Source organism: Alexandromys fortis, unplaced genomic scaffold (genome assembly GCF_014885135.2).
Source record: "Alexandromys fortis isolate MF-2015 unplaced genomic scaffold, M_Fortis_MF-2015_v1.1 scaffold_257, whole genome shotgun sequence".
In the NCBI taxonomy this organism is placed as follows: domain Eukaryota; kingdom Metazoa; phylum Chordata; class Mammalia; order Rodentia; family Cricetidae; genus Alexandromys; species Alexandromys fortis.
In genome coordinates, this window is record NW_026068134.1 from 877,102 (window position 1) to 903,400 (window position 26,299).

Below are 26,299 nucleotides of genomic sequence, written 5' to 3' on the forward strand. Positions count from 1 at the left end.
AAGCAAAAAAGTCAAAACTATGCACCAGAGAAAAGACTCAAAAAATGGTTCTGGTCAAAGCAGATGGCTGCATGTGGAAGGTGTAAAATTCTGTCAATAGATCCATATTATCACCCAGCTTAACTCCATTAAGGTCCTTGATCCATTTGGAGTTAGGTTTTATGATGTGCCTGCAAGGTTGGTGCTATAACAACATAAATGTTATGGGTACAATCGGTGGCTTTCTAACTGCATTTAAGGCCTACTACACGAGATGGAAACTGATCCGACACGGCCAAGAACCAGAGATCTACTATTACTCTGCTGCAGAAGTGCAGCATTAAAATAACTCCTAATGATACAGTGCTATACTCAGATGACTGTCTCGCTCACCCAATCACACAAGTTCTGTCAGTAGGTGGAAATGAACACAGGTGCCCTCAGCTGGACAATGTGCAGGCAGTGAGATAGATGCCCCATGTACAGGTGTAGTTGGCCAATACAAACACAAAAACTTAGTATTTTTTTGTAGACTTTTTTGTTTCATTTTGCTTTGTTCTGGCTTTGTCTTTCTAAGACAAGGTTCTCTGTGTAGCCCTGGCTGTCCTGGAGCTCGCTCTGTACACCAGGCTGGCTTTGAACTCATAGAGATCTGCTTGCCTCTGCCTCTTGTGTGTTGGAACTATGGATGTGAGCCACTGCCACCACACAGCTGTTTTGGCACTTTTTGGTTTATTTTTTATCTTTTGCTTATTTTGTTTCAAGTTTCCTTTTAGTGTGTTTTTGTGGATCTGTGCTTCTTGTGTTCTTGTTTTGAAAGAGAAAAACAGGACATAATGTTGAATAGGTAGGGAGACTGGGAGGATCTTGGCAGAATTGAGAGAGGGAGAAAAACATGACCAAAATACAGTGTATGAATTTTTTTTTTTTCACAAAACGAGGTATTTTCAAATAGAGAAGTCTTGGCTACTGGATAATTCCATTGTTAGAAGTACTTATGTTTTCTTCATCTCAGAGAGATGTATCTTTTAAAAAAGATTTTATTATTATTTTTTACATTATGTCTATATTTGGGTATATACACATGAGTGCAGTATTTAGGAGTGTCAGATCCCCTGCAGCTGGAGTCACAGAAGGTTGTGAGCCATCCAACGTTGGTGCTGGGAATTAAACGTGGGTCCTTTCAGAGAGCAGTTAAATGGTCTGAGCTGCTGAGCCATCCCTCTAGCCTTTGTCCTTTTTGTTAGTTGTTTAAGAAATTAAACAAAGAGGTGAGATTACTCAGTGAGTAGAGACACCTGCCACCAGGACTGACAATCTGAATGAAATTTCCAGGGTGCATATGGGGAAAAGAAAGAACAAACTTCTATAAATTACATATGCATGTACATAGGCACACACAAAATAACATGTTAATTATCTTTTCTTTAAAAGAACTCAGTCTTTCTTTGGGTTCACCTTCTTATTTAGCTTCTCTACATATAGTCATCCTCCTGGATATTAACCTTCATCAGGCAATGAAAGGAGACAGAGACAGAGTCACACATTGGAGCACCGGACTGAAATCCCAAGGTCCAAATCAGGAGCAGAAGGAGAGAGAGCATGAGCAAGGAACTCAGGACCGCGAGGGGTACACCCACACACTGAGACAATGGGGATGTTCTAACGGGAACTCACCAAGGCCAGCTGGACTGGGTCTGAAAAAGCCTGGGTTAAAACCGGTCTCGCTGAACATAGCGGACAATGAGGACTACTGCGACCTCAAGAACAATGGCAATGGGTTTTTGATCCTACTGCACGTATTGGCTTTGTGGGAGACTAGGCAGTTTGGATGCTCACCTTACTAGACCTGGAAGGAGGTGGGAGGTCCTTGGACTTCCCACAGGGCAGGGAACCCTGACTGCTCTTAGGGCTGATGAGGAAGGGAGAGTTGATTGGGGGAGGGGGAGGGAAATGGGAGGCGGTGGCGGGGAGGAGGCAGAAATCTTGAATGAATGAATGAATGAATGAATGAATGAATGAATAAATAGAGCTCAGTCATGTGTGGTGGTGCATGCCTGTATTCCCAACACTGAGGAGGTTAATGCCAGTATGGGCTATATATATAGCATTAGTGAAATTTTGTTTCAAAAAGAACAGGGGAAAGAGAAGGAGACTAGAGTATTACACATGTGAATGATACAAACACAAACAAGATGACCACTGATCCCAGTACTTGGGAGGTAGAGGCAGGACAATCAGAAATTCGAGGCCAACTTAAAAGATACCTGAGACCCTATCTCACAAGAACAAAAAATACTCAAACTCGCAGAGACTCAACTGCACATGCGGTTCTCAGACATACAGGCCCACTTTGTTCCCATACAAAGCCCTCAGTAGGACAGTTAGATTATGCATATTCTTTTCCTGAGGACCAGACTTTAATTTTCTATAAACTTTCATGAGCAGTAAATTTGAAATAGAAAAACATGTTGCCACCTCAAATGTTTTCTTCTGTCTTCGAGACTCCCTACTTTTCTGTAACCTTGTCACTGACACCTCATTACACTGTTTTCTCAGACAGGTAACCCAGACTGGCCTCTAACTTCTCACACAGCAGACGATGACCTTGAGTTCTTGATCTCCTTGCCTCCACCTTACAAGTGCTAGGATTAGGTGTGTGCACCATACCCCACTCTTTTTAATTAGCCTCTTTTTAATTGAAGTGTTCTTTCTCCATCATTTTGCATATAAACAGAATTAGTTTAAAATGGATCAACTTTCTTTTTTGGTCTTCTCAGAATTAAGGTCAATTAATTGGGTAAGAAGAAGGAACTCAAACTCTAGGGGGAAAACTCTAACTTGTTCAACCTTGGATGTCCTTCTCCACTGTCTCCCCATGAGAGCCCTATTTCCTCTGCTGTCTGTGGCTACTGAGAGCTGCCTAAAGTGAAAGGCTGCTCACCCATGAAAAGCTTCAAAGTGAAGAGCAAGAAATGGACATCACTAACTATTTAAAATTTAAAAAATTATTTTTGTATGAATGCTTTGCCTGCATGTATGTCTGTGTACCATGTACAAGTATGGTTTCCAGAGGCCAGAAGAGGGAATCAAATGCCCTAGAACTGGAGTTACAATTGGTTGTAAATCACCACGTGGGTGCCAAGAATTAAACCCAGGTCCTCTGAAAGAGCAAATGAGTGTTCTGAGCTCCTAAACCATCTTTCTAGCCTCAACCAGAATTGCTGTACACTCAGTCCATTATTCAAATCTCCAATCATCAGGTGCTTCCACTTGCTTCCTCCATTTTCACTTTCTAACCTGCTTTCTATTTTTTAAAAAAAAACTATTTTATTCATTCATACTATAGTTTCTCTTAGGTCTAATAAGGATTCTCTCATTTATAAGACCACTAATCAAATATTATACCATGAAACCACAAAGGTAGTCAGTCTCATCTCACTTCCTTCTGACTTTTCCCCTTCCCTATCTAATTTCTGGCCTTAAGAGATTCGGCAACCTGCCTGGTATTGTTGGTAGCCTGTCCCACCTAAAACCCTTAAGCTATATAAACCAAAGCAGTATTTTCCTATTGTATGTGAAAAAATCTGCAACCTTTACTTTTCTCTCTTCCTCCTTATAACCATTTAGTTATTTTTGGTTCTTCAAGGTGTCCTGTGGAGGATCTTGCAACTAACAGAGGCAGTGGAGGAATGATCTCCTGGGAAATCATGTTATGATCTAAGATGGTCACCTATCATCAGTAGTGATTCTTAAGACATCCCCCAGAGCCAAAAGACTGCATCTGGGCCAGCATGAATGCATTAAGCCTATCTACAGAAGATACAGGTAAACTCCTTATAAGACAAATGCAAACTGAATATACTAAGATGCTGTCCTTTCCGGCTGAAGGAGCTGCGGGCTGTGTTCCTGCCACCCAGCTCCCAGCCGCCTGGCTAGCTTATGCCAAAATAACAACAAACTGTATTCATTTAAACACTGCTTGGCCCATTTCTATTAATGTGTGTAGCACCACAAGGTGGTGACTTATCTTGTCTAACCCATATTTAGTAATCTGTGTAGCACCAGTCTTACCAGAAAAGATTCAGCATGTCTGTCTGACCTGGTGGCTTGCTTCATCGTGTCTGCCCTGGAGAGCAGCGGCATGGTGTCTGAGCTCACTTCCTCTTCCTCCCAGCATTCTGTTCTATTTATTCCACCCACCTACGTTCTAACCTATCAGGCCAAGCAGTTTCTTTATTAATTAACCAATGACCTTCCTCCATCACTTTCCTACAACAAACATGTTATCAAACTTGCAAAGACTTTATTTTTTATTATTATTATCGCCCACCCTACCCCCAGACAGGGTTTCTCTGCCTTTGCCTCCCAAGTGCTGGGATTAAAGGTGTGCACCACCATCACTGGCTCTTTATACCTATGGTGTCGTTTTATTTTGGAACAATCTGTATAGAGGAAGCTGGCAAAAAAAAAAAAAAAAAAAACCTCAATCCAAGTTTTAAATGTACCATGACCCAATGCTCAAGGGAGGCACCCTACAGACTGAGCAAGGCACAATGAAAATAAAAGAAATTAATGGCTGCTGTACTGATTATTATATAAAATGCTTGAAACCAGCAAATATCAATAATCCTGAGTTTTATTTAACTACTTTTGGCTTAACCAAAAATTTAACCAAAAGAAGTTAAACAAAATCCAGGTATAAACTCAAATACTATGCAGCCACTTGAGAAAAACAAAACAAAAAATTATTTTTTGTCTATTCCAATATAAGCAAGAAGTTCAATTTTTTTCCAAGTTAAAAAAAAAAAAACACAAGATATAGAACAGTATGCAATCATCTGTACAACAGACCCAGACATATAGACATCCCACAACCAATATAATATCTATAGCATTGAAGACTTACTTATCCAGACGGATGCACAAGAAAAGGTTAATGGTGATTGACTATGTGGTGAGATACTGGGTGACTTACAGTAAGGAAGTGAAACCTCACACTACATTTTTACTTTACTGTGCCTTCTAATTCTTTTTAAACCTGGTACATGTATTTGGGACAATTAATGTTAACCCTAAACTCAAATATAGAGGTTTCATAATATTGGCTGTTTTCTATTCTTAACTCTTTTGGGGGTAGCTAACCAGATTCCAAATAAATCACACAAAAACTTACTATTACTTATGAATGCCTAGCTTTAATTTGGCTTGTTGTTAGCCAGCTTTTCTTAAATTATCCCGTCCACTTTTGACTCTGGGATTTTGCCTTTCTCTATTTCTATTTCTCTATTTCTGTAGGTGGATGGCTAGCCCCTTCTTTTCTTGCTCCTTCATCTTTCCCAGATTTCTATTTATTCTCTCTGCCTGCTAGCCCTGCCTATCCTTTTCTCCAGCCTCAATATTGGCCGTCCAGCTCTTTATTAGACCAGTCATGTGTTATAGACAGGCACAGCAACATAGCTTCAGAGTTTAAACTACTGCAACATTAAAAAAAAAAAAAAGAAAAAGAAACACATCGTTGCATCATTAAACAAATATTCCAAAGGATAAACAAATGTAACACATCTTAATCTTCTACAACAGTTTCATATAAAATAAAGACTTAACAATGTAATTGGGGGGAGTGGTTTCAAGACCAAGTTTTCTCTATGTAACAGCCCTAGCTATCCTGGAACTCTTTGTAGACCAGGCTGGCCTTCAATTCACAGAAATCCACTTGCTTCTCAAAGTAATGTTTTTGAAGGGAGGCCAGAATCAAACTTTTTAACTTAGGAATATTGTTTTTCTACAATCTCTTACACTGACTCCATGCTCATGAACTGTACATTAAACCGCCTTCTACTTTGATCAGCTGCCCATGAACTGTCTCAGAGTCACAAGCAACTCAAAGCTTTTAAAAGCACCCCTGAAGTGTTTTTTTAAAAAATAAAAACAAAATTTTTTCCATAAATGCATAAAGTTGAAGCCAGATCCCAATTGTTTCAAAACTAACAAGGTAATATTCTTTCTGATGTGTTAGCAAGGAACCAGCTGGCTTCACTGGACACAGCACTTTGCTTTTGAATGCTAGTTACTGTAGTAACTGCAAAGACAGTTTCCAATCACTTAGCCTTTCCTTCTCCAAAAGGAAAAGTGGTGAGCACTTCTAAAGCTAAAGGAGTTCAAATACTCAGCACAGTCACACAGTAAGCAATCAATACAAATTAGGTGAACACCCTCAAAAAACAACTGGAGGAAAAAAACATCTCTTGAAGAACAATCCTTATCACTATAGAACTGGGAAGCTCAGCACACTTCTGTACTTGGGCTCCCTCACTCTTTATCTAAGAGTAAATATTAATTTTGTAAACAAAAAGTCACAGATACTTATTTAAATTTAACTCCTAGGTGTGTCACAATCTAAAACAACCCAAAAACCCACACTATACATTAAACATGTTATCCCAGCACTTGGGGTACTAAAAGACAGAAAAATCACAAGTTCAAGGCCAGTCAGGGCTATGAATAGCAATACACTTTCTCCAAAAGCAAACTAAAACCAGTAGTCCTCATACACAATATACAACAGTAAAACCTTACAAAGATACAGTTAAAAAAAATCATTTATATTTTTAATTTTTGCACAGAAATCAGAAAACACACATTAACATAAGAGCCCTCAACTGCTCATCTGGGATAGTTCTAGAAATACTCAAATTTTAAAAAGAACTTATCAAATGTAGAAAACTATGCAATAACCTCCACCCAAACCTCAAAATACAACTGCCTGTTTTAATAATTAAAACACCACATGGATTATTCCCAAACATAAATACCGATTTCAGATCTTCCAAGTTTTAAAGCCCCAGGACTTTACTTTGATTATCTTGTTCTTTTATCTTCATTTTATATTATTTATTGTAAATATCCTGGTAATCGAGTCGGAGACTTTAGCATGGGACAAATAACTAGTTCCCTTCCTTCTTCCCCGACCCCAGATCTCTATACAGAATTTCTGCTCTGTTCATGAATATCACCTAGTTCTCATAACCAACTAAATCACTTCTCAGAATGAACGCACAGCACCCGAGCAGATTATGGAAGCTCAAATATCACATAAGGATTGTCAAAACAATGGTGCTTCAGTTATAATGCTGGCCTACACAAAGCAGTGCTTTAGCACAGATAAGGAAGCCCTTTTCTCTTCTGGAAACATGATCACCTGTTAAGTTAAGCAGGCTGCCAGGTTCTCGTATTATATAGTCCATATTTCACTTGGTTAAAAGAAATGTAAGTGTTCTTTCTTGAATCTCCTGAAGTTTACCAGATAAAATAGGCCTATCTAAGTATGTCTCATGTGTTTTACAAATATTTTCTTACAGAGTTCCCCTCTCAGCACCTTAGAGACAGAGTAACTTACTCGAGAGCAGGTCTCAAAACTCTGACTTTTAATGCTTCTAATATTCGATTTAACTCCACAAATGGTTCTTTTTGACTTGGGTCCACAGACAGTCCAGATTCCTAGAAGGAAAAGGAACAGGAACAACAACTTGTTAGGATATTCATTCACAATAGGAAAGGCTGATCTAGGTTATAAAATGCAGGGCTCTAAAGTCAATTTCCCTTTAGCATATATTTCTGTGGCAGACTGTCCCACCACTATGCTTCTGCCAAGTCTGAGCTGAGCACCAAACCACGAACTAAAGCTGAGTGTGGTTCTGCATGTTCAGGCCAATGAACTGCAAGCACACACTCATTCCCGGGACTCAAGGTGCAACCGAGGTCTGTCGCAGGAAGAGGAAACACTGGAACCTGCAGAGCTAAAGGAGTGTCTGAGAACTTCACAGGCCAGATGCTAAGAACCTTGCTTACTACCTCTCTTTCCACACGAAAAAAAAACTAATTCTCAGTGATATAATTTGCTGTAAGATGTGTATGGACACATACACACACCTCAAAAGGTATGAAGAAAGACCCGAGTGCCATTTATCTCAACTGTTTCAAATAGAAAAGACCTAGATTATAGATTGGTTTATGACTGATTCCCTTTAAATTATTTTATCTTCTGAGTTCTTCATTTTTAAAACAAAAATGGAACAGAGTGGCGTTTGGACAAATGAAAAAGGGACTGAATCCCAGTTCCTTCAGAAAGGCTCCCCAAACAGCCCTGGGCACATTCCTTGACTCTCCAAACCTCACACTTCTCATGTGTAGAACAGCAACAACTGCTACTTCACAGTGGAGTGGAGAGGAGTAAACAGGGTGAGGCTCAGAGGAAACACACAGTACGCAGCAGCTACTACTACCATCCTCATGGTGTTCCTGTCTAACAGAAAAGACGAGCAAGGCCCACCAGGAGTCAATTTTAGTTTGCAATTCATCTGATACATTTTTACTAGATCAGAAAAACAAACATTAAGATCTTGTGTCTTGGGGGCTGGAGAGATGGCTCAGAGGTTAAGAGCATTGTCTGCTCTTCCAAAGGTCCTGAGTTCAATTCCCAGCAACCACATGATGGCTCACAACCATCTGTAATGGGGTCTGGTGCCCTCTTCTGGCCTGCAGGCATACACACAGACAGAATATTGAATACATAATAAATAAATAAATATTTAAAAAAAAAAGATCTTGTGTCTTTCCTCTTCTCTGCTCTATTAACCTTTCCTATCAAAGGAGGAAACGGGAGTGGACAGTTCACCTGCAGTGCTGGGGAAGCTGAAACAGGAGCACACAGGAAAAATATCATCACTTCTGACACACTGAATAGACTAGAAACCAACCTGTCAGATTCCAAATAAGGAAAGAACAACTCAGTTGTTAAACTTTAAGAGTGTTAGTTCGAGACCATCCTGGTCTACAGAGCTAGTTCCAGGACAGGCTCCAAAGCCACAGAGAAACCCTGTCTCGAAAAACCAAAAAAAAAAAAAAAAACTTTAAGAGTGTTAATTTCTTTTTTCCTTTTTTATTGACTTTTATTTATTGATTTTTTTAATTGAGCTCTACATTTTTCTCTGCTCCCCTCCCTGCCTCTTCCCTCCCCTACCCCATCAACCCTCCCCCAAGGTCCCCATGCCCCCAAATTACTCAGAAGATCTTGTCTTTTTCTACTTTCTACTTCACATGTAGATTAGATCTATGTAAGTAAGGGAAGGGCAATTAAGGCATTAAATTGCAGCATCATAACTTCTAAGAACGTAAAAAAATTTCCTAGCAAAATGAAGTTACTCATGGTATTAAAAGATTACAAACCTATCTACAGTCTAAGGTACATACAAAGTCCCATCTGCAAATAATGCAAACTCCACAGCACTGCCTTCTTTATTTTTCCCTTGCTTTGCTGGCATGTGGTTACCTGGCAGAGCTCCTCAGCTACATCCAGCATTCCTTGTCGGAAGAAGTGTTCCACCATCACCTCGTTGAGAAGTCGCTGGCTATCCGCCTGCCAGCAGCCATCTATTCCCACACTGCTAATGTCAGAGTCAAAATTCTGGGGGAAATAGAAAAGAATTGTGTGTAGATGACTTTCTTTTTTCACCCCACCTAACAGAAAGAAACAGAGGTTTGCATCTTCCTTTGGTATCAGTTCAATTCATTTATACAGTCACCGGCAGGAGCTTTCCTGGTGCATCTTTAAATCTTTTCACTCGAGAACTACGGCTGGAATAATCACACATAATAAAAACATAAAAATAACTTGAGGAGCACTTTGGGAAAATGTATAGATTTAAGACTGACTTCTGTGAAACTGAAACCAATAAACCAACTTCTGGGCATTATACTAGAGCAGTATTTTCAGAACTATGTTACAGTATCCGCTAAAAGCATGGTCGGTACAGCACTATCTGTAATGCAAAGGACAGAAACACACCTCCATCAACGTAGGACTGCTAAATAAACCATGCTACAGCCCAACAACTGCAGTTCTGAGGCTGGGAGTGAGGAGGTGGGAGAGCCAGACAGTGAGTGCAAAGAGCAGTTTACTATTACCAGGCCTACACTTGAGCTATGGATACAGTTTGGACTCACAGAGTCCACTGCAGATTCTGAAACTGAAGTAAGGTACATTCAAAACAGTGAACACAACTGGATCTGCGACCTACGGAAGACTGCCGTCCACATGGGGAACGGCAGCGCAGAGTTGTCTGGCACACAAGGAACCAAACACAGCTCAGGTGGCACAGAGAGGAGGTGACAAGCACCAAGGTCAAAAGGACAAGTGTTGAAACCCAAGGCTTCCAAACTATCATTACAAAAATGTTCCAAAAACAAGGGCAAACACACACACACACACACACACACACACACACACACACACACACAAAAAAAAACTGAGGGTTACTTGCATGAAAAACCCTGTGGGGTTATTACTGGAGAATGGGTCATGTAACAGTGAAGAAAAATGATTCTCCTTCCCCCAGCAGTCATTAACTGCCAAAAGCTCCCCAGCTAGAGTGGGGTCTCAGGAGCCCTCACTCATCCTTGTTTTCTAATAGAATCTCTTGTGCTAGAAACTTAGCCTAACCAATGGGAAAAACACAAACAACTTAAATGCTAAAATAATGCACATGTGAACTTATCAATGAACCACCATCACCTAAAAAGATTCTGAGTTTTACTTCTGCTTATCAGAGACCCTGTATTTGAGAGTTGATTCATGGCAGGTCACGGACACTTTAAAACAAAGTCATTTATAGTTTCTGTGCTATCTATAATAACCAAAACACAAGGGGGTAGAGTTTGTTCTTCTTCTGAACTCAACTAGAAACTCAAAGAATGATAGGGCTATTTTACTACCCCAGAGGCCATTCAAATGAATAAAATAATGGGTATCTAATGATGTAATCTACTACAAACTCTAATTCTCCACATGCCTAAGCTTATGTAACAAGCAGCAACCATTTAGAGTTATACCCTTCACTGGTCTGTGAACACACACAGCCCCCAGGGTGGCAATAACTCATCTAATAATTACTTCTCAATCTTATCAACCTCCTATTAATATGTCACCAGGTATTTAACTCCCCAGGAAAGAAGGAAAACAACCATGGAAAATAAATATGCTTTCAAAGACATTTTACTTGTTAATATGTATTACCAGTTTGCTTGTTTTTAGAAACAAGTTCTCAAGAAGCCCAGGCTGCCTTCCAACACACCTGTAATAACCGATGGCCTTGAACTCCTGACCTCCAGCCTTCCTCACAAGTACAGACTAAGAGTATATATATAGCACAATGCCTAACATACTGGCAGATTTTTTTTTTTAATTTTTTGGGTTTTGTTGTTGTTTTTCAAGACAGGGTTTCTCTGTGTAAAAGCCCTAGCTGTCCTGGAACTCACTCTGTAGACCAGGCTGAACTCAGACTCACAAAGACCACTGGCAGAATTTTAATAGTCACTAATAATTTCTGTTAGAGGACTAGAGAAGTCATTTCTGCCCATCTAAGAGGCCACATCCCATCTTCCTCTGTAGGCATTTTGGCCATTCATACATGTGAATAATAAAGATGCCCCCTTGCCATGAATAAACATTCTGCCTAAGGTCAGACCAAGCCTCTTCCCACCTTCTCCCCCTTACAGCTGCTTTTAAAATAATCCAACAGTTATCACCAACACTATCTGCTCACATAATGAAATTATTTGGATACTTAATTTCTCTAAGATACATACCAAAAATAAATGCCAATTCCTGAGTCTAGTATTTAAACAATGTTATGGAGTTTTACAAGGATGCCTTCACATTTTTCCTTTCTAAAGGCTTACTATGGTTACTACTACATGGGAAAGAAAACTGGAAAAGCCCTTCCAGCAGAAGCATCCTTAGTCACATTTAGGCTTTGGAATGTAGTCGCTCACATTGGAAAACAAGCAAGAACAATGCATGTTTCTGAGCACCCTTCTACCGCATTTACTTAAAAACAACTAAGGAAGACAGGAAAACCTTTCACAGTTTTATGTTCCGGTTGCACATAATAGATTATAAACAGATGTTGAGATGCAAAACAAGTCAAATTCCCTTTGTTATAACTGCAGATTCTTTTTCCTTTGGGGGGGTGATGAATAACTATTTTTTTCACTTTTTTATTTTTTTTAAAAGGAAACTATCGTTTTTCATTTTACACACCAATCCCAGTTCCCACTCCCTCCGTTCTTCCCATCCTCTCCACCTTTCCTCCCACTCCTACCTCACTCCCCTTCTATTCCCCTGAGAGTGCAAGGCACATTGGTCCATGGAAGGACCAAGGCATTCCCTACTATATCTAGGCTGAGCAAGGTATCTATCCAGAGAGATTCTAAAAGGTTCCAAAAGGCCAGTATAAGGAGCAGGGACAAATCCTGGTGCTACTACCAGGGGCCCAGCAGTCTGCCTCCAGTCATAAAACTGTCACCCACATTCAGAGGGTCTAGCTTGGTCCTATGCTGGTTCCTTCCCTGTCTAGCTGGAGTTGGTGAGCTCCCATCAGCTCAGGTAAACTGTTTCAGTGGGTGTCCCCATCATGGTCTTGACCTCTTTGCTCATATTCTCACTCCTCCCACTCTTCAACTGGACTTTGGAAGCTCAGTCCAGTGCTCTGATGCAGGTCTCTGCCCGTTTCCATCAGTTGCTGGATGAAGGTTCTATGGTGACATCTGAAATAGGCATCAATCTGACTACAGAGCAAGGTCTGTTCAGGCACCCTCTCCACTACTGCTTAGGGTCTTAGCTGGGTCATCCTTGTGGGTTCCTGGGAATTTCTCTAATGCCACGTTTCTTGCTAGCCCCATAACGGCTCCCTCAATCAAGATATTTTCTCCTTGTTCTCTGTCTCTGTCCTTCCCCCATCTCAACAATCCCATTCCCATTTCTTCAAGTTCTCCTCCCCCTCCCCTTATCCTCTCCTCCTCTTCAGCCTCCATTCCCCCACCCCCACACTCCCAATTTTCTCAGGAGATCTTGTCTATTTCCTTTTCCCAGGGAGATATGAATATGCTTCTCTTAGGTTCTCCTTGTTACTCAGCTTCTCTAGGGTCATGGACTGTAGACTCGTTGTCCTTTATAGATAGTATCCACTGAGGATAACTGCAGATTCTTACTCACTGTTGCATCAGAGCTGGCATTCCTTCCAGCCTGTTACTAGGTGACCAAACACATTTACATAGCTACCCAGGAAATCAAGCAACACTGTATACCAGCACAGGCACTAATGTAAAGAAATACCTGTCTGTTATTAGCATCGTCTGCTTTACTTTTTCATTACATATTAAAAAAAAAAAAAAAAAAAAAAAAAAAAAAAAAAAAAAAAAAAGGAAAAAGAAAACAAAAAAACAATGAGAACCAACCTATACATAGCACTTCGGAAGCAAAGACCAGAGGATCCTGAATTCAGAGTCCACCTGGATTACACAGCAAAACCCTGTCTCAATATGCCAGGCATGGTGGTACACACCTTTAATCCCAGCACATGGGAGGCTGAAGCCTGAAGATCTCTGAGCCTGGTCAACAGAGTGAGTTCCAGGACAGCCAGGACTGCACAGAGAAACCTTGTCAATAAAGAAAAAAGAAGCCTGACATGATGTTCTTACTCAGGGAGGAAGGACCAAAAAAGGCAAAGCACATGTTCAAGGGCATGTCCATTTTCACAGGATGCAATAAAGCTTGGAAAAAGAAATTCACAACACACTAAATCTAGAGACTATCTCTTTGGAGATCTCATGAATTCAACCAAATCAACTTAAAGACTAGTTTTCATTGCTCACCAAATACATTCATAAATCATAGTTGCTAACAGCTCATGGTAAACAGTGTTTGTTTTAATTCTTAGTGTCAATTCGCAATGTTATTTTAAAGCTTCCCATCTACTTTGAAAAAAACCTGACATATGACTCCAACAATTGTTCCACTGCAGGTCACTGCTGCACCTACAAAGGACTGTTTTTTTTTTTTTTTTTTCAACATCTGGTTAATCTGAATTAGAAAGAGAGAGACTCCAAAGGACTCCCAACAGAGCAAGCAGACCTGGACTGGGAAAAGATGGCTACTTCACACTCAACTCACAAAGATTACAAGTTCAGAAGATATGGAAGCAAACTCCCCAGTTCATGAGATAGACAGACTGAGGAAAGCCATGGGCAAAAAGAACATGAAATTCACAAAGGAGGCCATCCTAAAGGTTACACGTGAAAAGACGCTCCACCTCAAAAGATCAGAAAGGTAAAGTGAGTGTGACCAGACATGACTTCACACACCATCTGGTTAATCTTTAAAGATCTGCCAATGTGGTGAGAAATGAGGGAACAGGACTGGCAAACAGGTTGGGCATGACTGTAAACTGGTATAAAAACCCCCTAGGAAGATATCTGGCAACACCCTGTAAAGCTGATAATAAACGCAGGATCCATGAGGAAATACACCTGTAGGAGGCATAGAGTAGACAGCAGTGCTTCCCAGGGATGGCTGCGAGTAAACTCAGAAGGGCAGCAGCGACAGCTGCAGCAGTACAGGAGGAATCTAGATTCCAACACTATCTTTCTTGACATCTTACTGCCTCCTTTGTACAATACTCACACTCACACCTCTGCTTTGGTTTTCAAAGTAAAGAGAAAGGTAGAGCACACTAGTAAGCTTTTACCTTACAAGCACAAGGGCATAAGCCACACCTCACACTGAGCTCTTAAAAAGGATAAGCATACTCCATAACCCCCTGTCTGTCCCACCCCATCCAAGGATCTCACGGTCCAATCTGCTGTCCTACTGTCTCCTTATTAGAACAGAACAAAAGAATGTCAGTGATTTTATTCTCCCAGAGATGGCAAACATCTTTTACCATTCTACAAGGGGAGAGAGATGCCTGTGCATATAGCAGGTGCTCTCAAGGCCCTAAAGATCACTTCTCCCAAGGAATTCTAGCAGAGAAGGGGTCCTTAAAGTCTCAGATCTAGGTTTTAAGCTCAGCTTTTCCATTTTTTCTCTGGCTCTAACATAAACCTGTTTCACACCCATGCTCAGAAAGGCACTTGCTGGGATGCAGATTAAGTTAAACAGTTGTTCAAGATGATATAAATAAATAATGTACATGAAATGTTCCACAAGTATTCATGCAATAACAAATATCCAACATGCACTAGGTGAATCTGAGTTAGTCCTTACCACCAACTCTGATGCCACATTTAAAACAGCTTGCATTAGAAAACACAACTTTTAAAGTTTCATTATTGTTGTTGTTGTGTGTCTGTATGATGTACTTGTGGAAACAGGCAGACACATGAGAGCCATGGCACATATCTGGAGGAATCAGTTCTCTCCTTCCACCCTGAGCACAGGGATCAAACTCAGGTCATCAGGCTTGTGCATTTTGTACTTTTATGTGCTGAGCCATTAGAAAACATAAACAACCAAATAAAAGAACGACAAAATCCTTAATTTAAAAATCACTTAAACTGGGTATGGCAGCAAATTTGTCTAGTCCCAGAAGGATCCTGAGGAGTTCAATGCCAGTTTGTTTAGCTTAAGCTACACAGCTGAGACTGCTTCTCTTAAAATAATACTCTCTCATACACACACCACTTGGATCCAATTACAGATTCATTTGCACAATTTGCTGCATAGTCTTTTTATGATTCTTAGCCTAATTTGCCACAGGGGCTAGATCAAGCCCAGTACTTCATCTTCCATCTTTCCTGATGAGGTAAAGTGAGAATCCTCCAGTTTAGAGGGATTATCTGACCCTGATCCTGTGAGACCTGACTACCAAGCTCTAGGCTTTCTTCTGTGGCCTGCACTGTAATTCAATAAACAGTTCTCATCTAAACAATGTAGCTTCATTCAGTTTGGAACAGGATTTTACCAAGAGAAAATTTCGCCTGATAACTAGAGCAGATGATGTAATATGACAGATGGCAGAGAGCAAACCTCCAATGCAGTTCCCTCTGGGCAGAGGCAGTGTGCTTCCACGCCAGTGCTGATGCTCAGTAAGGACCGACCCACAGATCATTTAGTGCTTAGTTAGGACGCTTGGTTCATATAAAAAGATGTTGTTTTTACCCAAGCAAAGTGGACTTAAGGAAAGTGGTAGGCAGGGGATAACTGCCTCAGAGATTCTCCCTCTTCTCTCCACACCTGTGCTCTGTCTCCTATGTCAGACTAGCTTCCTTCCAGGAACAAACACCACCAGACACCCTTCTCCTAATTAGGGTGACTACTGCTATGAGGAAACACAGGGAGCAAAGCTACTGGGGGAGGAAAGGGTTATTTGGCTTACACTTCCACATTACAGCTCACCTTCAAAGGCAGTCCGGACAGGACCCTAAAGGCAGGAGCTGAGAGGCTATGGAAACTTGCTCTTGATGGCTTGTTTAACCTGGGTTGGTCTCTCTGTCTCCCTCCCTCTCTCTCTCGTTTTTCAAGACAGGGTTTCTCTGTAGCGTTGGAGCCTGTCCTGGAACTAGCTCTTGTAGACCAGGCTGGCCTCGAACTCACAGAGATCCTCCTGCCTCTGCTTCCTTAGTGCTGGGATTAAAGGCGTGCACCACCACCACTGGTTTTCAACCTGCTTTTTTTTTTTAAAGCACCCAGGACTACTAGCCTAGGAGTGGGGTACCACCCACCAGAGGCTAGTCTCTCCCCTATTAATTTCTAATTAAGAAAATGCCCAGCAGGCTTGCTACAGCTTGATCTTATAAAGGCATTTTCTAAATTGAGGTTCCCTCCTCTCAGATGACTTTAGTTTGTGTCAAGCTGACATAAAGCTATCCAGCACACTCCCTTCCCTACTGCTCTAATGAAAACCAATCTCCCACCCCCTCACCTGGCTGCAGTGTACACACCTGGCTGGGAAAGGATCCACAGAACAAGGACTGAGCCAGGCAGACAGAATGGACTACAGCAGCTCCCACTGAAACCAGGCAACTTCAAAAGCAAGAGCTTCTAAAAGGTCAAGATACTTTACTACACTTTAACAAAAACCTCAATAAAGTTCAGCCATGGCACACTGTATTTTGACTTTTATTACTCTTATTTGGGGTAGAGAATAGTTTGGTAAGTTTTATTTTATTCTTAGGGAAGTCTTCTTTGCTTTGTAATCACCATTTCCTCTTATATTGGAGAGAGAGTGTATGTGTGTATAAAGTCTTATCTGTACTTCAAAGCTCAACTTAGCTTTCTTCTTAACCAGAGACAATTATCTACTCTGCCTTTTTTGTTTTGTTTTTGTTTTTCGAGACAGGGTTTCTCTGTGGCCTTGGAGCCTGTCCTGGAACTAGCTCTATAGACCAGACTGGTCTCAAAATCACAGAGATCCGCCTGCCTCTGCCTCGCGTGCGCCACCATCGCCCGGCTTATCTATTCTTCTTAATAACCATCCTCTACTACAGAAGGACACATTCATCATACACTACAACTTTAGTTTGTACTCAACTTCACTCACTCATCTCCAATCACTGCTCTAAACTAAGCACAAAGATGTTTTTTTTTTCCAAAATCTTTTCATTAGAGCAGTCCTCTCACTCATACGGCCAAAGGACTGTAACCCAGTCCTTAGCTCTGCAAGGGGCACTAAAAGATGTCCCAACTCTGGAACAGCAGGCAGGGCCAACGGGAGGCACCAAACTACAAATGACACTGAAATTTAGAAGGGTGGAGTTGAGGGTGCAAAAGAAGCCTCCTGTCCACAAGGCCTGTTCCAGGCTTTTCTTTAGTCACCAGCATCCAATGCCACGGGCCAGCCTTCAGAATGCCTCTTACTCAAACCCCACGGCTGCAGCCACAGCATGGTAACTTATTTGGGGTGTGGGGTAAGACCTAGTTCATAAAAGGCTGAAGGCAGTGAAGCAACTCCAAGGACAAAGGATTGCTCAAACCGCAATACCACACAATTACAAACACAGTCATACTCTAGTGGCCACTGATTAGCCCAGGGGAAGCTCCACCGAATCAGGGCCTGGGCTGCTTACTGCGAGTGGGTGAACATGTAGCACCAACGAAGTCAAAGCCAGACCTGACCTCAAACATGAGCCATCGGGCTGGAGAGATGGCTCAGAGGTTAAGAGCATTGTCTGCTCTTCCAAAGGTCCTGAGTTCAATTCCCAGCAACCACATGGTGGCTCACAACCATCTGTAATGAGACCTGGTGCCCTCTTCTGGCCTTCAGGCATATATACAAGACAGAACATTGTATACATAATAAATAAATGAATGAATGAATGAATGTTTAAAAAAAAAAGCATGAGCCACCAACTTCCCAGAACTAACTTCTGGACAGATAACCTGTATTCTGGGTGCTGGCTTTCATCCTCACCAAGACACCAACAATCACAACAAAAAACAGAGCTGCTTAGTTACCCTTCCATTATATTCTGAGCAAAAAAGATCTCCCACCAACTCCAACTGTGATGCTGCCACAAAATAGAAAAGACCCTTTTAAAGGCATTCTGTTCTTCAGTCCTGGAGAGAGGGGCTTCCAAACCTGAATTTACTGCATCAAGTAGTATACTATACAGTACCTAATGGGAGCAGATTTCAAGAAACTATCCATATTCTTTAAGGAACTTGAAGCAAATAGCTTATATACACTACCTATGATGGGAAAATGTCCAGGGTGGAGGACTCAAAGGTCAACTTCTACCATCAAATAAGGTAATCCCAGACACTGTTGTCTGACTCTGCAAACAGTCAAGGAAATGTCAGAGGAAGGGGCTGAGGAGTGATCTGGACTGCCATATACCACACATGTAAGAGTGAACAGCTCAAACCAAATGACAAGGCCTGGACCCGACCCTGGGAAGGAAAGTAGTATCATTTTCTTAACATGTTTGAGCAGCTAACGGGGGGAGGGAGGGAGGGAGGGAGGGAGGGAGGGAGGGAGGGGGGGAGGGAGGGANGGGAGGGAGGGAGGGAGGGAGGGAGGGAAGAGAGGGAAGGGAGGAAGGGAGGAAGGGAGGAAGGGAGGAAGGGAGGAAGGAAGAGCAAAACTGTGAATGTACTGATGTGAAAACTCTGGGCAGGGCCTGTATAGGTGATAGTTCCCATCCACAATCCTCCCTGGAGCTCATAGGAAGGTACCAAGCAAATCTCTTCTCACCTTCAAGGTACCAAGTCTCCTGCCACACCCACAGCCACTACGCTGTTCCTGGGTGTAGGTTCTGCGGCTTCCCACAGAGGAAGATCCCGCTGGCCTGATCTGGACACGTTCTTCCACCTAATTTCCAAGTTTTACTTCCAAACGAAGCAGCAGTTTGGGCTCTGCACCCGCAGCCAAAGGCTGCACTGACTACTGCATCACTGTCCTTCCTGTGCAGACCTGAGCACAAGACCTCACAGCTGTGCTACCGCTTTCCATTCTCGAAACCAGTTAACTTGACATAAAAGGCAGCTCCAACTGGTTTCCTGGAACTATTTTTAAAAATATTAGCTATCTCACTTTTTATACTGTCAGCATTAAGACAGCATTTTGTTTCCTCAATGTTAGCTGCTCCATCTAGTGGCAGAAATCCAGTTTGGGCAATGCCATTAAATTTGTACCCATCACTTGATTGGGGGAGGGGGAGGGAAAGGGGAGGCGGCAGTGGGGAAGAGACAGAAATCTTTAATAAATGAATGAATGAATGAATGATTTGTACCCATCATTTCACCCCAACATTACTAGACCTGCCATACCTCACTGACTTTCAAGTAAAGTTTAAGATCAAATTCTCAATTGAAAACATTTCCAAACCTTGGTCTGCTCTCCAGGCTGTATATTCAGGGTATGTTGTTCAACATCTCTTCACCTCAGTTTCCTCATAACTCAATGAGAACAACATACTAGCATCATGGGACACACAAATGCAAGTGAAGCGCTCAGCTCAGTATAAGAAATACAGTCACCACCGCGTAAGCAAAGTTCCCACTTCTCTGCCCCTGACCACCACCACTTATTGTCATCCTATATGATGTCAGGTTAATCCTCCCCTGATTTCATGTCTTCGCTTCTGTCCATCACCTGCTGGACAGAATTCATAATCCATACATCTTTACCAGCCTGACCTCTCCTCAATATCGGGAAAAGGACCGACCCTAACCAAGTCAGTCCTTCAGTCTTTAACATGGGTTATTTTTTTGTTATCTATCCTAACAGAAAAGCTCACTTCCTTGCTTTCTTCTTTCAAATCTTATAGTCTTCCAAGCCATATTTAAGATACTAACTCTGCAAACCTTAGAATCGCCAAAAGTACAATCTTTCCTTTACAATTCAACTTGCACTTGCCTCAGAACTTTTTCTATTATTTTATATGTTAAGAAAACCCATCACGCCTTTAATCCCAGGAGGCAGAGACAAGCGGATCTCTGTTGAGTTACAGACCAGCATGGTCTACAAAGCAAGTTCCAGGACACCCAAAACTGCTCCACAGAGAAACCCTGTCTTGAGAGAGGAAAAAAAAAAAAGAAAACCTAGTACTTTTACAACACTAGTTAAGATTCCTAACACATAGTAACATACACTTTAGATGCTTAAAAATCTCATTATTATTCATTTTAGCCCCCCCAACAACCCTAAACAGAATTCTAAGAGGTAGAAAATTAAAAAACAGCCCAACACACTATTTGTTAGCAAACAGTGAATGAATAAATTCAATTAAAAACAAAAAAAATCAAGAATTCAAGGGCTAAAATACTTTAATAGCCAACACATTAAAGTAAAAACTTCAATGTTTTATATCCACAATAACAAAAAAAGCCAGAAAATTTCTTACATAATACAAACTTCTTTTCTGTCAACATTTTCAGAGAATTTAAAAAAAAAAATTAATACTGGGGCTAGAAAGATGGCTTGGCAGTTAAGAGCACTGACTGCTCTTCCAGAGTTCCTGAGTTCAATTTCCAACAACCACATGGTGGCTCACAGCCATCTAGAATGAGATCTGGTACCCCTTTCTGGCATGCAGGCATACATGAAAGGAATGCTGTATATATAATAAATAAATAAATCTTTTAAAAAATTTAATACTAAAATGAAAAAAGAACACTTAAAACATTAAAGAAAAAAATCTATCACTTGGCACTTTAAAAAGCTACACTAAAAGTTTCTGCAGAAACACACACTACAAGTAACAAAGGCTTTTGAAACAAGCAATTTTTAACCCCGGCTGGTATGTCTGTGACTGAAAGCCACCATCCTTTCAAGAGTCTTCTGAAAAAGATAACACAATTAACCTGAAGGCTCCACTGCAAACGGGAATGCCCTAGGTCTTATTTGCACAAATATACAGACCACCTAATAGATGGGACTGTCTGGTAGGTCCTTTAAATGTTCCTTTTCCCTTCAAGAAAGGCCACGATTTGTTCTCCTCTGTGCTGTTCCAAAACCCTACGTTTTAAATCTGTAGAAATTGCATACTCATTTCTATCCATAGGGTTTAACAGTCTTTTTTTTTTTTTTTTTTACTTTAGACTGTTCTCTGTTAATATGATTTTTAAACAACAAATCTAGCCTACTCCTAAGGAACCAACTGTTTCTGCCACCTTTGAAGGGAGATGTGCCCCCCCCCCCCGGGAAAAAAAAAGCATTCAGAGGCAGCTAGACAGCATTCCAATCTATTGCTCAGGTCAGTTTGCCTTGAAAGCCACAATCCTTGAACCACAGTGGTTTCAGCTTTATCCTATTTACTCACCACCAATACATGAATGTACCTCGCCTTTACAACAAGCTTCTCAGAGCTTGCATGTATTTGTCAAGTGTATAAGGCTTAACAATGTCTTCATTCTTCTTTGGAACTTTTGTATCTTTCTTGGCACCCCAAGTTACTTTTGGCTTAGGAAGACATTGCATACACCACAAAATTAAGAAAAAGAAGTCACAAGAATAGTAAAAATAAGTAGCAAAGACATTTAAGAAGGAAAAATAAATGTAGTTTAATGATAAATTCCAGTATGGTTTTCAAAACCAATGTAAAGGCAAAGTGTAATATAATAAATACTGTCCATGTTTAAGGAAGGAAGCTTTGAGCCTTCATGGTTATACTCTCTCCAAACTCCAATGGAGATCATGAAGGGGGTCACCAGGGATCTCAGAGAAATAGCAATTTAAAAGTCCGGGGGTGAGCAGGCAGAACTGTGGCCCTCTGTCCTGCACAATAAAGCTCTGAAGTTTAAAAAAAAAAAAAAAAAAAAAAAGCAAACTGTAACAAGCCAGAGGAGTCGTATGTAACCACACCCTACAGATTCCTCATGCATACACAAAACCTCTTCACATCTAGGAACATCAGTTGGGAAAGAGCTTTCTCTTCAAGCAACATAGTAGATACCAAAAATACAGGGAGCATGTGCTTAGAGATACCTGAAAACTGAGTCATCCAAGGCTTCCTCTGTGGCTGAGCTACAATCCAGCAAGTACTTTGAGTATCAATAATGTAGTTTCCTACATTGGATGAGAATCTATGTACCTAGAATTTAAACTACCTTCCTAAAAAGAAAATTCTGAAGGAGCTATTCTGTTTCTTTCAGAATAGTTCAGTTATTTAAGTCCTTATAAGTTCCAAGTACATAAAAAAATTCTCAAAAGTGTGAGACTAAATAAAATACCTAATAAGAAACACTGTTTCTAATATCTCAACCCAGGTCAGAATGTAAATTATTAACTATAAATGTGTTCCCTAGATATTCATTCTCAAAGGATACTCTATTTTTAGCACCAAGTACATCTTACTACTTTGCTTAAAGACTAATCAAAATATTTGACAACCCTTAGTAATGTCTATAAAAGCCTGCTGCATCTGAAGGAGGCCATGCACACCAAGTCACCTGCAGGAAGGTGGTCTAAAAACAAAAGAGAATTCTGATGATAATTTTGGCAGGACAGAAAGTATCTATCCTACCACAGCATACACACAAACCCAAGGAGACTGCTGGGACCAACCCATCTACTCCAAGCACGGGTTCTTGAGCAGTAACTCTCTCACTGTCATGAACAGATGTCTGCGGAACAGGTGATGACTCCCTAACATTAATTACAGGAAGCAGCAGGCCCAGTGGTCCAGCAGACACCCTTAGGAGCATCCCAGAGTTCTCTCTCCTCACACATAGATTATTATTATTTAAGATTGTCTCTCAAGTCCCCACCACTCCATATGTACCAGAAAACCACTTCAGGGGGCTGGAGAGATGGCTCAGAGATTAAGAGAACTGGCTGTTCTTCCAGAGGTCCTGAGTTCAATTCCCAGCAACCACATGGTGGCTCACAACCATCTATAATGAAATCTAGTACTCCCTTCTGGACTGTAGAAATATATGCAGGCAGAACATTGTATACTAAATAAATAAATAGCCGGGCAGTGATGGCACATGCCTTTAATCCCAGCACTCGGGAGGCACAGGCAGGCGGATCTCTGTGAGTTCGAGACCAGCCTGGTCTACAAGAGCTAGTTTTAGGATAGGCTCCAAAACCACAGAGAAGACTTGTCTCAAAAAACAAACCCACTTCAGATACCAACTGATAAATTCCAGTGCCACAGTATCCTGATACCAAGCCTACTTCCACAGTCATGTTATTGCATCAAGTTACCAAACAGGTTTCAAACCTCAAAGGTATTTCAGAGAGTATTCCAACCTTTGCTATCTGCCCAGCCTTTGCCATCACTAATCCAAGTTCATCACTCTCTGAGAGGCTGCTAAAACTTCCCTAAGTCACATAGTCACTTACAGTCCTAATGTATAATCACAACTATCAGCAAATGCATCTCTTTAGAAGTTGTCCGGATCTAGGCACCACTAAGCCTAGTCTTTCTTTTTTTTAATAAATATGTATGTATGTATTTATTTATTTATTTTACAATGTTCTGTCTGTGTGTATGTCTGCAGGCCAGAAGAGGGCACTAGACCTCATTACAGATGGTTGTGAGCCACCATGTGGTTGCCGGGAATTGAACTCAGGACCTTTGGAAGAGCAGGCGATGCTCTTAACCACTGAGCCATCTCTCCAGCTGCGAAGCCTAGTCTTTCAATACTTTAACTCTACAGGGCAACTGATGAGTTTCTTGGACACACTCTCCCTCCAGGCTGTTCTGCCATCAACATTATGCTGCCCTCACTGTACATACAGGTTAAGAAACTCCGCAATGTTCAGGAGGTATGTTAGCTACAAAGAGGTCTCCCTCATTATGCCTCCTCTTTCAAAAGTTCACAGCATATAAACAAAAACAGTCATGGCCAGTCACACTCTCCCTAATAGGTGGAGGAGTCAGAGACATCAGATAGAAACCTTGGGTAGCTCTTCTTAACCTACATCAGAACTGTGAACCCCATGGGTAAAATAGCTTCAGTTCTAAAACTAAAAACTGCTTAGGATTCAACCACTAAGTCAAAGATGATTTAATCAAGAAATGGCACAAGAAAAAAGAAAGAAGTCACCCAACTAAAGTAGCTTGCCTGGCCCCTAACAACCATGTCACTCACTCGCACGAAGACAACACTAAAGAAGAGCAACTAGCCTGCCTACAGGAAGACAGGAATTAGGGGGAAGGTGGAGACAGATACAGGGTGTTATTCTAATCATCCCACAACAGAAACAGGGTCATCGCCGGGGACACACTTAGGAAGCAGCAAAGCTTATTCCTATAAACAAACTCCCACATAGTGGCTTAACATTTCTCTGCACCTTTACTCATCAGGACTCTAGTCATATAAGCAAATGGGTAAACAAAGCTATAAAAAGAAAGAGTTTTGTAGGTTTATTTTTATTTCCATTTCTCAAATAACAGCAACAGGGAACTTTTAATGAGTACCAGAGTAAACAAGAACTATAAAAGTTATCAGAAGCAAAGAAAAGAACAGCACAGAACAAATTGAGAAAGCAAAGGATGTCAAAATACTGGGAAAGGAAGAATGTTAGAAACACAAAGCAATTCCTCTGGGGCAGGTAGGGACTCATTAGGTAAAGAGTTTGCTGCCAATCTTGATGACCTACATGGGTGGAAAAAGAAAACTGACTCCCAAGTGGTCTTATGACATGCACATACGTACATACAAACATATAGTAACTAAAATGAAATTAAAAACAAAAACAAATTCTTCAATTCCATACCTTATCAATGGCTTTTCCAACTCGAGAAACACTGCTATGGATGTCTTTGTGGTCAGAGGCCAACTTTTGAACAGTGTCCTTTATTCTTTTGCAGCACTGTGTCAAAACAAGTGAAAGTGTCCCTGATAATTCAGCATCTTGACCTATTAAAAAAAAAAATTGGTGACTCACTAAAGCAAACTCCACAAAGAAAGATGGGAGAAAACACAGAAATATCAGTATCTCTTTTGAAGCAGATGGTCACACTCAGATGTTATTTTTTCAAGTGAACACTAAGAAGTAACTGAATCTATTTATTTTTGGAAATTAAAAAATTAAAATCTTATTATGAAACAAACTACCTCCACAATGTCATTACCACAGACTGTGAACTATATCACCATGCAGTATCATAATGCTAATAATGATTAGTGATGAACTCAGAAACAGGATCAAAATCCTAACAAGTATTTACTGTACACCCACCATGGGCAGTAAGAAAGCAAGGAAACAGCAATCCAAAACTTTCCCCTACGACTTACCTTCTGGTGCAAGACACAAACACCACGTTAAGGCAAATGAAACAGTATGACAAAGATTGCTTCATGCGAAAGAATCACATCACATACAGAAATTAATTCAAACAGAATAAAGTTCCCAAACTAAAAGTTGAAACTATCAGAATCTTGTAAGAAAAAAATGTATTCTGATCTTGATTTGGCCAATGGATTCTTAAACATGACATCAAAAAGCATAAGCAAGAGCAGGGCGGTGGTGGTGCATGCCTTTAATCCCAGCACTCGGGAGACAGAGGCAGGCGGATCTCTGGGAGTTCGAGGCCAGCCTGGTCTACAAAAGCTAGTTCCGGGACCGGCACCAAAGCTACAGAGAAACCCTGTCTCGAAAAAAAAAAAAAAAAAAAAAAAAACCAAAAAAAAAAAAAAAAAAAAAAAAAAAAAAAAAAAAAACAAAAAAAAAAAAAAAAAAAAAAAAAAAAAACCCAAAAAACAAAAAACAAACAAACAAACAAAAAAAAAAAGCATAAGCAACCAAAGGAAAATAACTAAGTGACTTCATTAAAATTCAGTTTCTGAGCTGGTGTGCCCGTAATCACAGCACTTGGAAAGTAGAATTTAAAAGATCAAGAACTCAAAGCTCACCTTGGCCACAAGAAATTCTGTCTCAGGAAGCTGAACAGAATGGGAGTATATATTTGCAAATCATACTCTTAATACGTCAAGAATAAAACAAAGCTAAATTTACAAGGAAACACACTACAATGTATCAAGAAAGCGTAACTCAGTGGTGGGACATTTGCCTAGCTTGTGCAAGGT

General features: G+C 40.8%; 1 protein-coding gene across 1 annotated transcript in view; it reads right to left on the minus strand.

The window, feature by feature from the left end:
* The window catches only part of Rmnd5a (required for meiotic nuclear division 5 homolog A), a 49,746-nt gene that overhangs the window by 12,607 nt on the left and 10,840 nt on the right, over window positions 1-26,299 (minus strand). The window contains 3 exon segments of the mRNA XM_050126411.1: window positions 7,379-7,479; window positions 9,311-9,445; window positions 24,987-25,129. Of these exon segments, the coding sequence (XP_049982368.1) occupies window positions 7,379-7,479; window positions 9,311-9,445; window positions 24,987-25,129 (379 nt within the window).